A 14,870-nucleotide genomic window follows, 5' to 3' on the forward strand; every position below is an offset into this window, starting at 1 on the left:
GTCGTGTCGGCACCGGGATATCTATTAATCCTTCCCAAGAACGTGATAGCCTCCCCGCAGCCATACTTATTGCACGAACTTCCGTTCGGTGACAGATCCACCCTGATCGACTTAAAGGACTTCCGGTTCACGATCAACCATGACCCGTGTAACCGGACGCATCCGTTGCTGCTGATGTTGGTCCACTCAGCTCCCGAGAACTTCGTTAAGAGGAACGTAGTCAGGGAGACCTGGGGTCAGCAATCACCGGACGTGGCGCTCCTTTTCTTCATCGGCTCGTCTAATGAATACCAGGCGATGTTGGAAGAGGAAAATAGGAAATACAAAGATTTGATACAAGGCAACTTTCTCGATGATTACAGAAACATGACTTACAAGCATGTTATGGCATTGAAATGGGCTACGTATCACTGTCCAAGTAAGCTTCTCCCTCTTTTTCTTATCAGACATTTGGGGTAGATATAGAATAGAGAGTATTGTTTCAAATTGTTTGCTTTCGAACATGACGAATTTTTTTGTTTTTACCATTAGATGGCGTAACATTAAACCATCCGAGTTGTTAACAAAACCTTGCTGTTGATGATAAAGCTATAGGTGGTTCGAGCGATATAGCGAAGACGTAGTCAAGTCAGTTAAGTACAAACGTACGTTCTTCTAACTGAGTTCGAGCGTCAATCAATGCCGTACAATATCGATTTGGAGTGGGTTATTCCGTTGCTGGGTGTTGCCGACCGCCCCGCAACAAATTCAAGTCCTTTCAAATGTTTTATATTAAACAGAATTTTTGTAGATTCGTAGTAAGGAGTAATTAATGAACCAAGCTGAAATTGAAAGTTAATCAATAGTTTTTCTGTTTTGTTAGTTTGCGTTAGATACCTATAGATGAAAATTACAAATGGTATTATTACTACTGAATATGATAATTTATGACTTCGCTATACTGCTCGATCCAACTATATTTCATTCCAAGAATTTATTAATTAATCTCATAGACGAATCTCCTACTCTTTATTGAAAACAGATTACTTCTTTTCAATGGCATTGAGTGACCAATTCTGGCTATAGTAGACTAAACATTTTCCGTTCTCAGTCTACCTCTATATTATGCTTATTTCTTCAGCCTCAATTATCCAACACTGAAAATAGGAGATTAGTTGATCTGTTCTAAGTATCTCAAAAACATAATGTTCAAAATAATTGTAGAATCATGAGCTTATTAATTATTTTGAATATTGCTCATTTCTACTAGTATAGAAGAAAGAATTTTCATAAGCGAGAAAGTTATTCTATATTTCTTTCTTTTGCTGTTTCAGGTGCCAAATATATATTAAAATTAGACGACGATGTTTTTGTTCATATACCCGCCATGCTGGATTTCTTAACGCGTTATCTCTCACCATGGGGAGCCAGACGATTGATCCTTTGCGATCTCGTCCCCACAGGTACTGTCAAGAGATCTTGGCGTTCTAAGTGGAGAGTCTCCCCCCAAGAATATCCTGGTAGACATTATCCTGCATATTGTGCCGGATGGGGTATACTTTACTCGCCTGATAGCGTATTTCTTTTGTATCGCGAGGCACAGAAAGAGCCATACTTCTGGATCGATGATGTTCATATTACCGGAACATTAGCTAAGAAAGTAAATTTAACACAAACGTCTCTACATTACTTGGTGCTAACCAATGAGAACATGCAGAACCTTCTATCTAATCCGAGTTCTCATAGGGAGTTTCTGTTTGGACCTCCGAATCTCACGGAAAACGAAATAAGAGCCTTACAGAGTATGGTTACTAAACCACGGCCTAGCAGCGAAAGCCTATTAAATTGAAACATTTCGGATAATTTGAAAAAATTTATGCATCTGTTACCATTTTTATTTTTGAAGTAATTTTTTTGTAAAGAAATCTTATAACATTAGACATTTCTCTTTTTCTATTTCAATAAGTTTGGAATGAAAATAACACGATAGAGTTTTGGTATTGTAGCGGCCATCATCTCACCCTTGCCACTAGATAATTCCAACTTCAAGGAGGTTCGAGAACTTTCTCGCAAGTCCTCGGAAAACCTCCGCTTCCTATACACGTATACACAATTTCCCGACTTTCCAATAATATCCCAGTCTAAGGCAGGACCTGCTAGGGTAGCCTTACTGATGGGCCCGAGACGAAACGCATCCCTTCCTTTTCCTTTTGCCCCTTTTAGTACTACCGACATAACGAGCATACCTGCGACCTGCCGACTTCAACAACCGTGGGGGAGGACCCCTCTATAGTATTTTATAAAATTTTGTATAAGAGATTTGAGAGATAAAAATGACAGATGCATAAATGTTTTTCTTATATAATGCAACAAAGAATCTCAAATATTTGATATTTTGCGCACTTTTCATTCGTAAGTTAGGATGTCTTAAAAATTAAAACTTCTTGTTCTTATACCGTGATTCGTTGTTTAGATTTGATTCGGATAAAATTCTAATTCTAAGTTCCTTGAACTATTATTCAAAATATGGATCTACACGCACCTTTCTTTGTACCAATTTCCAGATTTATCGTCGAGCAATATACCTCACATACGTATATATATGTATATGTATGTATGTATATATGTAATATGTAATTACGCACTTAAATCTAATTTCTTATTTCATTTGTCCTCTTTGTTTTAATCTAGAGTACAACGAATACAATTTGTAAAGAAAGTGCATGAATTTCTCTGCGATAGAGCAGAAAAGAGAATGTATTATAAATGGTGGAAATTAATATACATCACTGTTGATTCAATGAAGATCTGTAAAATCTGAATTGAACAGTATATACTTATAAATATACGTGCAAAGTATTATATTATTGTCTAATGTGGAATAAATGGTTCTTCTTATTTGTTTAATTTATACTAACTATAGTAACATTTTCATCATCTTATTTAAAGAAATGGAACTTTTTTTATTATGTATTATCAAACGTGTTTATATAATAATGGAGTAAAGTATTTATAATTTCAATAAACCATGAATTATTTCAATCGTACATTATCCCTAACAATGGCCTCATTCGATTTTATATTTTATGTATCGTATTATCGATTTTTTATACCTATCCCAATTTAAAGTTATTGAAGGGAAGGAAAAAATTATTTCGAAAGGCGAAAGAAGTGCCGTACTTGACAGATCCTCGATAGATGTCACTCTGTGTCGGCCGCTATATTGATCAAGTTAGGTTTTCTAAGGACGCACGTTGATAAGATCTCGTATTTGTCGATTACATGAGAAATATACCGCGATATCAACATATCCATTGAGACGATTGTCGGTGGGTTTGCCGCGCGCCATACGTGGAATCGTAATTTTTCGCCTATGACGTCATTTGTGAATTACACAAGCGTCACCGCTCAGTCTGTTGTGGAAAATTTCGTCGAATCCATGGCAGCGCCGAGTGGACTCTGTTTTTCTTAATAAACACCGAAACAGTGGATCTTGCAGTACATCGTGTCATCCAGCGGATGTTCCGTTATCAGTGGTATTATCCACAAGGAATCCTTGTTTAAACGAAGTGAGCAATTCGCTCTGTTTGCCTTTTTCCGCGATCTTCATTGTACAAGTCTATATTTATTGTGTGCGAAGCGATTGTAACCGTATTGTTGAACGATTTTTCTCTTGTTTTCCCGCTCCAAAATATGCTTTGTGTATAGCTTGCGCGTTTTTTAGAAATGACAATTTACTTGACCGCGACATACCTTCACAAATTCGATCCGAGTTTTTATCGTCATCGAATGCCTTGTTTGAGTTGAATCGTGTTTGAACGGCAACAGCAGTCAAATCATGTTTTCAACGTGAATTATCGAAGAGTTCTGTATTCTATAAAGGAAATTGTACGTTCCGATGATGATTTAATGTTTACAATTACTTCTACCAATTTTCATAGCATCGATAATTTTATTTATCTTCTATTAAAATAGCTATTTGTCTTTTTTATTTTCTTTCTAATATTGATAAGTCCACGGGTGAAATTTATTCAAAATATTCAAGTGACATATATTTCTAAAACCTTTCACGATGTTTTATTTCTGTAAAAGAAATCATTAGTAGATAAATAAGTGATCGATGATTTTGCAGGTGTAATTATAGTGTTTGGAAGTAATTTGACAATTCATTGCAATGTCGATGCAACAGTTTTGTTTGCGGTGGAACAATCATCAACCGAATTTTATTTCGGTGTTCTCTAATCTATTAAATAATGAAACTTTGGTGGATGTGACATTAGCTGCTGAAGGCAGACATCTCCAGGCGCACAAAGTTGTTTTGTCTGCATGCAGTACATATTTTCAATCATTGTTTACTGTGAATCCATGTCAACATCCAATTGTCATATTAAAGGATGTAAAATTCTCTGACTTGAAAATCATGGTTGATTTTATGTATTATGGCGAAGTAAACATATCACAGGATCAGTTACCATCTATCATAAAGGTATTTTAAAATGTATACACATTTATTTCATTAATTTTCATATTTATTAAAATAATAATAATGTAATTTGTCATGTATTTCTTCTTGTGTAGACTGCAGAGAGTTTAAAAATAAAAGGACTTGCAGAAATGCACAGTGCTTCTTTAACCAAGTGGCCAAGTGGTAGTAGTGAACCTGGAGGAGGAGATCGTGGAGAATCTTGTTCACCTAGTCCGTCACCATTGTCTCCATCTTTTCGAAGAAAGAGATTAAGAAAATCATCCACTGGGTCAACATCTGGATCTGGTGACAAACCAGAAGAAATGAATGAAATCACTTTAGTTGCCACCAATATCGTAAAACCAGAACCATTAATAGTTTCACAAGAAGGCAATGAAAGTCTAAGAAGACCTGTCAATACCAGTACTGAATCTCAAGGAAGTATTGATGAAGATCAAATATCAATTGTAAGTATATTCATTCAAATATTATTATTTGTAAAATATTTTATTTGTATAAAAAATAAAATTATATAGTTAAATTTTTAAAAATTAGATTTTATGTAGTTTTTAAATATTAAATTGTGATTAATGTATTGTAGATGAGTAATATGGAAAACAGTTCAGCAACAACACCAGCACAAAGTGATGGTTCAATACAAGATGTGAGTCAACAATCAGGAGGAAATGTGGCACAAAGTTCAGTTTCTTCTCAACCACCTGCACATCAAGGTAAGTAACTTTTTCTTAATGTGTGTGTAATTAGTTTTAAACTACTTTAGAATATTTAATATAGAGTTGTATTATATTAAGATATTTATAATTTATATTGCAAGATGACATAGGAACAAAACTTACATTTACAATATTTTCAAATATATTTCATGAAAAAAGTATGAATATTTTACATCTCTACGTAAGCGGTAATTTTAAAATGTTCAGAAATCAATTTTGAATTTTAAACAATTTGTTTAATGTGTAATATATAAAGATAAGATATGTGAAGATATATATCTTAAAATTAAGGTCATTGTTAGTAATTAAATTGTACAGGTTATACAAGAGATTATTACTATATTCCAAACTGTTCCAATCTTTAATCAACATATTTGGTAATTTTATTCTTTATTTATGCACAAGCGGTAATAATTCAATTTAAATATGCATGATGTATCTGTCTCTCACACAAATCCCTTAGTAGTTTAATAGTGAAACACGACCTATAGTGAACGTGGTGGGTATCAAAATTGCATGCAAACAAATGATACACACATTATATGCTGGCACAGATGCGTTTAAATGTACTGCACAAGGAAAATCAACAGACGTTTGACATGAAAATAGAGCGAAAGTTGAGAGGAAAAAAATAATAATTAGTAGTGCAAATTTCTATAAGGCTAATTTCATTCATGAAATTCACCATGGTACACAGATACATAGCACACAATGTATAATGTTCTTTTAGAGGACAGTAAAATTGGGCCTTAAACATTGTTGAGTGTGTATGTGTGCCTTACTCTGTCCTTTAATTTACGTAATAAAGTTGTACACATTTTCCTATACCAAAGATGAATGACAAATGTGCTTTAAAATGTATCTGTGCCATGCCACAATATATTCTAGTCTTAATATTCCCATATATATACCATTACTTTCACACTGATTTTTATAAATATTTTTCCATTCTTTCCTGCTTACAGCTTAGCATCTTCATTTATTTTTCTACACATATAGTAGTATAAAGCAATACATTTCATTTAAATTAGATATCTTCTTTCAATTCTTTAGTTTAATTACTATAATTAAGCTAATTATTATCAAATTGCCTTTTTCATTTATTATTGTCATAGGACATATTACCGCTAATAGGGTTTCAGTATATTATATATATGAACAGACATTTTAATATCACAATCTTCTTATACTACACGAATATTTAATTTCATTTTACCTATAATATTATTTACTCAATCTTTGAATATACCATTCAAAAACACATCTCATATTTATATAATATACACTTAACTAGTATTTATCGTTGCCTTAATATCAAAACATACATACAGCCTATAACGAAATAATTCCTGTGCTCTGACCAAAGTATGAACCGGTCTGTTCCACAGGATTGCAATGGACTATTATGGAGCATACATATCCACGTTTCGCTCTGTCCTCGTGTCAAACGAATCTGTCGATCCAAGCGTCATCAGCTTTTACCACGCCCGAAATAACAGCTTCTTCGACCATCAGTGATCAGTACTCTGGTACCAGCACGACTGGTTCCAGTTGCGCCTTGACGAATTATCCAAACTCCTCACACGGGACATTGCAGCACGCATCGTCGGGCGGCCCTTCACCGTCGACACAGTGCCCGAGTAACTGCCAGAGTCCGTGTGCCAGTCCACAAACCGCAATAAAGAGGAAACGATCGACAAATCCGCAGGCGGATGAGAATTTTATCAGAGCATTAGACGCTGTACGATATGGCGGCATAGGATTCTGTAAGGCGGCTAGAATGTTCGGTGTGAACAATCGAACACTTTGGCTGGAATACAAAAAGCGCGGTTACCCGAACAATCGACCCAGTTTGAAGTCGAGGGTCAAACAAGAAGTGAATTCCTCACCGCCACCAGCACCGTCGGCGCAACCAGTTAATTCACAGAGTCCCACGCCAATGGGTCCTCCCACCACTCCACATAGTACACACAATACCCACAGCACGCATACCATGCTGACCACTCATAGTCCGCATACGATGTTAAGTGGTTACATTGATAGCAGGCATACAGATTATGCATTGCCCAGTACTACAATGCCAATCAATTTACACGGTGTTAACTACAATGCGATGTGAGGCACTGGCCATGACTCGTTGTTGCCAATGGCCACTTGTATAGACGAGCTTGAAAGATACTAGATCTCCACGTGTGGAGCTAAGAATTAGACCGGCAATACTCATCGAAAAAGAGCGCGAAATCTATTGTTGAATGTCGACAGGAAGAGAAACATTCGGATTTAGATACCTTCTTTGCCTAGTTTGTACGTACCTATAAGCTTTTGCAGTAACGCAGAGATCTCGAGTAAACAGAAAACAGTACACAATACTTTATACACTACAGATTTTTTATATTAGGGTACACCTATATAACCGAAGATGTCGTTGCTGTACCGCTAGAGCTCGTTAACTTGTTACTCTTAACGATTATCGGTAAATTAAATTTTTGTTTTCTTTCGCTACCTCTTTTTTGAGAAGCAAAGAGGTTCGAAAGCAAAATTGCTGTGGTTCTGAAAGAACAGGAAAGTGTACGAGTGTTTCATTAATAAATTTATTGAACATTTATCGAAAATAATTGATATTTAATAAATTGTAAGTGAACGAGTTCAGAGTGGACAACGACAATATATTTTTGTTGACGGCATTGTCCATCACCGAAAGTTCCGGCAAAAGGTAAAACAAATTCTTGAACAAGTTCCTTTAGTTTAAATTGTATCATTTGAAATCTGAATTATACGCGATGTGATAGAGTGGGAATAGCTATATGCTGAATACATACATTTGCTTGTTTGTAATTTCAGATATTTATAAATGAATTATTGAACATATTTTAATTTAATGTTTTTATCGTTCTATCGATACAAGATCGATCTGCACAAGAATATCGATATAATCTAAAGTTGGTAAAGTAATCATGCGCGCATGCGTTAGCACGCGAGAAAATGTCGCTCGCGTACAATGCAATTATTTTGCTTTTTACCAACTTTAGTGTGTACCATTGCGCGTAAAATTTTTGTACATAGTAAATAAAGTAGTGGTAGGAAACATAGTTCAAGAATGTATCACGTGTATTTGCACACACACGCAGTTAACACATTCTATGAAACTAACAACTCATCTACAAATGAGAAGTCGAATTGCAATGCATCAATACATGTATTACAATTAATTCCCTATCGCTTAAAGGAAAGAAAGACAGTTTATAACGAGTAATCTGTGACGAAAATTTAAGCTCGTACATATGTATATTTTGAAACGAGTACGATAGCTTTTATTGGGATTACTTTGAAAGAATTTGTTCCAAATTGTCAATAATAATTTTATTTCTATTAAAAAATTCTATCGTACAGGGTATACCATGAAATATGAATATAATTGTAAGGTTAACTTAATAATGAGTTGAAACAATACTCAATTTTTAAACTATTAGGCAGTTTAGTTGATCAGGGTAGAACATTTATAATTTAAATTTATTTTCAATTGTAATAATTAATCGATGTTTAAATATAATTTTAATTCTACATAAAATATTATATTTGACATTTTATGACAGATCCTGTACATAGGAGCAGCAGGTTACAGGGTATTGTAACACGGTTATTAGCGTGCGGGTTCACGTTAGTATAAATCATCGAGTTCTGCTTTTTTCTTTCTTCTATTTCGAAAGGTCAGATAATTTTTTTTTATAATAAATTCTAATTGCCCTTTGATTCTTATAAGTAAATTTAAAATTGAATTTGATCAATCCCACCTACATTTATTACTTATATCATTAATTTTTTTTAGTATTGTCACGTGTACTGTTTATACATATAGTTTCCATCTACTTAAGACGTTGTAGCCTATAAGTGCTGATTAAGTGTAATATTCGCGGGAACAAACGTTTTCTTGATTAACTCGTCGATTTGTTAATGTACAATGATATAACCTATAAAAAGGAAGAAAATGAAGAAAATACAATAAAGTAATGCATGTATTGAGAAACAGGTGTATGATGTCAGAATTTATTATTGATGGTCGGAGAATATCTAAAATTCTCTACAAGCAAAGGTTTCGTTTAATTTTAATACAGTTTGATTTTTTAATCATTATTACTATATTAACAATATAATATTTTTCAGAAAAACCGATGTTTCCGTGCAGGATAATGTGTACAATATTTTTATTTCTTCGTTTAAATAGGAGTCGAGAATGATCAATAAGTGTTCCATCGAAGCGCGAAATTTATACATATATATATATATATATATATATATCATTGCGACGCTAGAATTAAAACGAATATATCTTCTTGTTTAGCATTTAAATAGAAAATGGATTTTAACGACGATGTAAATACCTGAATTTTTTTAATCACGCGAACGAGTATTATCTCTCTTTTTTATGTAGTCGCATTTAAATACGTACAGTTAGAAGTTCGTCACTTTAATTCGTACCTAATCAAAGTATTAATTTGCAACCGTGTTCCTATTCTCGTTTCGACGAAACAAAACATCGATTAAGAACGATGTCGAATTATAAAATGTATTTCCGTAGCGATGAATTTTTATTTGAAATTTTGTTCGTTGATAGCACCGAATTAAATGAAATTTTATTTTAATTGCCGCTCGACTTCGTCGATAAGATATCCGAGCAATTATTTTAACGAAACGTATACAAATCGAGCGCGTTGTTCTTGTTTCTTCTTTTCTTTTTTCTCGAATATCTGTACAAAACGATAGGTAATTATAGAGATGTTACAAATGTTGATTGTAATGTACACTATCATAAACATTGATACTTCGTAAAAAACGAGAGATAAGAAAATGGAACTAGTTTAAAATCGGTACCGAATTTTATATGCAGAGGATCGAGTTTAATGTGTCAGTGTTATTGTATAACGCCTTTAATAAAACACGTGAAGGAAGAATGAATTAAAGTTGTTTCTGGCCAGACTCACGACTCTGTTCACGTAAGATATCCGTCTTTTTAGATCTTTATTTATGTAGCGATTTTCTGTATAAAAAATAAAATTTTATTTACGAACAACAATGTCACTCTTTCAGGCGGAACTATCTGTGCCCGCATATCAACTGGGAGTTTGTTTGCATACGCGAAGAGCACGTTCTTAGTACACCTATCACCTGAGTGTTCAATAGTTTCTACACTATAGTCTGTCCCACTCCTTCCATAATCTTGTGGTATACTTTATATTCTATTGTCTAAAAATTGTAAACTTATTTTTAATTTTTCTGATTTTTTTCTCTTTTTTGGAAAAATGCTACTGTAATTCATTGACGAGCAACTCGTTAATGAATAATTTTGTGAATTAACAAATAATCGCTAACAATATCAGCTTCATATGTAAACTACTATTAATACTTAAGAAAAACAGTGTCTAAGGTACTTAAATCTTCTTTCGTCTATAATACTTTGCATTTTAATTCTTACATTAATTATATTCATTTCTGTTGCAGTAGTTTGCAAGCAGGTAGGCCCGAAGAGGTGTCGTCTGTTGCGCCAGCCACGAGTGAAGAAGGAGTCGAACCATTTATCACCAGACAGCGAGGCATCTTCACCACATATCGTCTCTTCCTCCATCTATGTGACTACGCCGACGTTGAACCTGCCACAAACGTCGAGAAGCTGGGAGGAAACGAGAATCTCGTCGCCTCCGCAATCGATTCTGGTGAACCAGCCTAGTCTATTAACAGTGACCACCTCGACGAACCTGTTGACCGTACCTCAGCCATCCTACTTGATGAAACAACACTCCCACCCGCTCTTGTCTAATCAGCAACAGTCTAGTAGTGGGAATTACTGGATACACAGGCAACACTCGAATCCGGAGTTCCCCAGAAGGACCACCAGTCCGTCGATCGTCGTCGAACCAGCGCCTGTTGTTAAAACGGAGGAAGAAAGTACAGAGGAGTCAATTGCTATGACTACTACCGATACTGCAGGGTCTTCTTCAGCACTGAGAGTGAAGACAACGGAACTTAGACGGAGTTCCTCGTCACCACATGTAAGGAACTAGGTTGATGAAGTTGAGATTAAGGAGTTGGGTTGTAACATTCAAGAAGGAAGAATTTGTTAAGAATCTGGAAACGTATCTCAAAATTATCTGCAATATTGTAATTTTTAAGAAAGAAGTATAAAATAAATCTCATTATTGTAGTATAAAATTTTATCAAGTAATCAGTAGGTTACTCAGGGAATTTAGTATTAAAAAGCTGTCTTTACTAATTAGTCATTAAAATTAAATCTTTTTTAGACGACAAGCAGGGATACTCGAGAAAGCACTGGAGATCTGCGTCTTGGTCACTGTCCACTTTTGCGTCCAGGTCCAGCTCTAGGCTGCAATCACTGCTGGAACACGATAGATGCCCACGGGAGGACGCTTCGAAGGAAAACGAAGTTTCATTGCCCTGAATGTCAAGCCAACTTGTGTATTGTACCTTGTTTCCAAGAGTACCACGAGCAACGACGAGAACTGAAGCTGAAACCTTTACCGAAAACCAGTTCAGTCTAATGCGTTTTCTTTTGTAAAGAGTATTTTTTGAATTGCACACGTTACTTTTGAGTACGTGTTTTTAACTGAAATCGTCAAAAGGATCGATGAATCTACGATGAATCTGTAACGAATCATATGAATCCTTTGACTTGTGATTTATAATCACCGAATTAATTTTTATCCTTTGGTCGAGGTTCGATTATGTTAGAGTGTCTATTAGACACGTCTTCATGCGATGTCTGTATCTCGACAATGGAAATGCCATAGAAAATTGATTGTTGAAGTTTTGAGAAAACCTGGAGGAAGAAGTAGGTCATTATTGATAGATCTCTGGATTGTAACTGATTTTGTCTACTGTTGATGCATTGTCATTTGCCTTATTAAATGATGCATTGGAGAGGAAGGAAGAGAATTGAAAACGAAAGTTCCTAAGGATATTAATAGGATGGCATCAATGGAGAATAGTATATTAATTAGGTGTGAAGGATTTATGATTGATAGTTTCGATAATGATTTGTGCTTATAGGTACTAAAAGATCTTATTTAAAATTCATTGATTTAGTTTAAATTTATTTTAAATAAGGTATGACATTAATTAAAATTGTAATTAAAATTGATTATATGCTTCTTATTGGTTGCACAATGAATTATAATCTTTGAAGTTTCAAGAGTTATTTCTGACTGAAAAATGTGCGTGTTAGTAGTTTCAATGTTAATATAAAATAACTTTATTTTTAGATATAGACATTTAATAATTATTTAGTTAAACAAAAAAAAAAAAAAAAAAAAAAAATGTGGAAAAAAGAAACACACAAAGAGATACAGTAGAAGTGTGCTACAAGGTGGTGTAAAAATAGTTCTGAGTTTTCGTGGCTATCTCCATATTAAAAAATATACAAGAAAAAATTGTTCCTCTACTTGGAAAGTAGAAATAGTACTTAATCTACATACACTTAACTAAATCTAATTAACTCAGCTCAAATTTATATTTAATCAGACTAAAATAAGCAGCCCAATTAATTTTATTTCACTTAGATTCAACTCTAATTAAAGTGACTTAACATTGATACAAACATAATCAAAGATTACAGAACTCAGTGGAAAAGAGTGTGTCACATCTCATTCAAGATGAAAGCGAACTACCTGGAACCTAAGTTAGACCATTCAATATTAACTCGAATCACTCAAAATTTATTCGCTTATCGTAAATCTAATTCTCTTCTTTAACAGGCAAGAAAACTGACGATCAAAGTACACTGTTCTTCAGAAATTAGCGATTACTTCTGCACCACCTTGTGAGTCATCGAGACACTCTCCTTACTCAGAGTGTGTCCGCAGGTTTCTTAATTAAAAAGCGTTTCACAGTACACGTCTAAGAATTTCCTAAGGAAGTAAACATAGTGTGTTTGAAGGGAACGCCCTAGAGAGGCGTGGAACAGCAGGAGATGGGCTTTTCTGGATGCCAAGCGTTGCAAATATTAACACGAAGGGATGATGGGGACTGGTTTTACGTCCCGAAATTGAAACGAAGCCACGGTAGAATCTCGTTAGAGAAGTATCCTGCTTTTTCTCCAGGTGTATCCAGGTATTTGCCTACCCCCTTTTCCCCCCTTTTCCCCCCTTTTTCCGTACAAAGCAAGAGCTTTCTCAACTCTGTCGTACTTTTTTATTCCACCAGAGATTATTCCCATCTGTGTCTCGTAAAGAAGAGAAACGCGTGGGTGTGATTGTAAATTGTACCTTACATTATAATTGTAAATTACAGAATTTCGTTGTAATTAATGTAAGACACAACTTTCAAAGACAACAGTTGTTTGGTATTTAATTGTACATTAATTGTCGATTTTTGCGAGCCTGAGAGGAACATAAAGTTATTCTCTTAAAGATACACACAGGTTGTTTCACATAGGTGGAATAAATTACACGATTTTTAAACGATACAGAGGAAAGAGAAATATTGTAAATAAAATTAAGCGATTTTAAGATTGTAAATAAGATTATGTGCAACATCCTGAGTTTTTGTACACACACTCGATGCTATAGTCTGTTTAAGATCACTCGATTACTCAAGGATATTCGGTGGAGATTTTGGAACAAATTAGAAAAGGAAATTTTGAGACACAAAGACTTTATTTTAATTGCATAAAGTACGAATAATCTTGAGAACTGAACAAATATCCCACGAACTATAGCTCGACGTTTTTACAAATTGGTTAATTTATTCGTGTAAATAACTCGATGGCTTAACTGTACATATGTACTTCTGTCGACTTCCGGTTCCAAGGGAACTTTATACATTGATACTCGCGAAACAGGAGGATCTGATCGTTTTGATATTAAAGAAGTTGTTCTTGCATCACAGACATTTAACGAGCGCTCGTTTCCAATGAAACGTGTATTTTCTGCATTTATTCGAGGAATTTGGAGGATAGAGGATAAAGTAGTTAGTTGCTTGAACAAAGCAACGAATGCTCCGTGTTCCTCGGAGATACGTGAGAAACAATTAAGAGTATAGTTTTCTATGAACGAAGGAAAAGAAAGTGTTGTCTTTGACCTTTGAACCTTTGCTGTAAATGAAATATTTTGCAACCATTTGCGAAGTTTTATTATAGAGACTATATATATATATACATATGTATAGAGACATATATTTGTTATAAAATGGAAGACGTGACACGTAACTTTGTTTCCTCGTGCAAGAGATATATTTCAAACGAGAATATGCGTGTGTCTGTGTGCGTCGTTGTATTCGATTTCGCTATAAGAAATAAATATTTTCTATTTAATGTAAACAAGAGGTGAGACAAGTCTTAAGAAAGGCACATTAACGCAGCAAAAATTAGCGAAGAAATGTTTGTTTCTTGTTTCGAGGATTTCTTCGTTGGATATCCGTCTTTCGTCAAGGCAGAATGAGCTTGATACAACAGAAATGTATTTTTCACCCTGTTTGACGATGTTCTACGTTCTACAGTCACAAAGATGTCCCGCGCACTACAGAGTAAAGTATAAGACGTCAGAGAATGTAGCATACGTGCAATATATTTTTTCTCGGAATCACGAGTATATTATGCGCAGTTGTATCGATTAAGTATATTTTATGTAAATCTAGCAACGTAAGTTCGTAAGTTAAAATAAAAAGAATGTGATCCAACATGACTA

General features: G+C 34.5%; 2 protein-coding genes across 4 annotated transcripts in view; both read left to right on the forward strand.

Annotated features, from left to right (window-relative positions):
- The window catches only part of LOC108545360 (beta-1,3-galactosyltransferase 5), a 7,234-nt gene extending 4,734 nt beyond the window's left edge, over positions 1-2,500 (forward strand). For both annotated transcript variants that reach the window (XM_017896924.1, XM_017896925.1), the window contains 2 exons: positions 1-418; positions 1,314-2,500. In XM_017896924.1, the coding sequence (XP_017752413.1) occupies positions 1-418; positions 1,314-1,828 (933 nt within the window). In that variant the 3' untranslated portion in view covers positions 1,829-2,500. The remainder of the gene's footprint in view (positions 419-1,313) is intronic.
- An 890-nt stretch (positions 2,501-3,390) lies between these two features.
- On the forward strand, positions 3,391-11,729 carry BtbVII (BTB-protein-VII). Of its 2 annotated transcripts, XM_017896838.1 has the most exons (7): positions 3,391-3,548; positions 4,112-4,465; positions 4,558-4,911; positions 5,046-5,175; positions 6,567-7,274; positions 10,678-11,222; positions 11,472-11,729. In XM_017896838.1, the coding sequence occupies exons 2-7, from the start codon at positions 4,154-4,156 to the stop codon at positions 11,727-11,729; spliced, it is 2,307 nt and encodes a 768-aa protein (XP_017752327.1). In that variant the 5' UTR covers positions 3,391-3,548; positions 4,112-4,153. The 2 variants fall into 2 exon arrangements, with proteins under 2 accessions (XP_017752327.1, XP_017752326.1); XM_017896837.1 differs by lacking the exon at positions 6,567-7,274 and having other exon boundaries at positions 10,675-11,222.
- The last annotated feature ends 3,141 nt before the right edge of the window (positions 11,730-14,870 follow it).

The sequence above is a fragment of the Eufriesea mexicana genome, unplaced genomic scaffold (assembly GCF_001483705.2).
Source record: "Eufriesea mexicana isolate 0111107269 unplaced genomic scaffold, ASM148370v2 scaffold395, whole genome shotgun sequence".
NCBI classification, from domain to species: domain Eukaryota; kingdom Metazoa; phylum Arthropoda; class Insecta; order Hymenoptera; family Apidae; genus Eufriesea; species Eufriesea mexicana.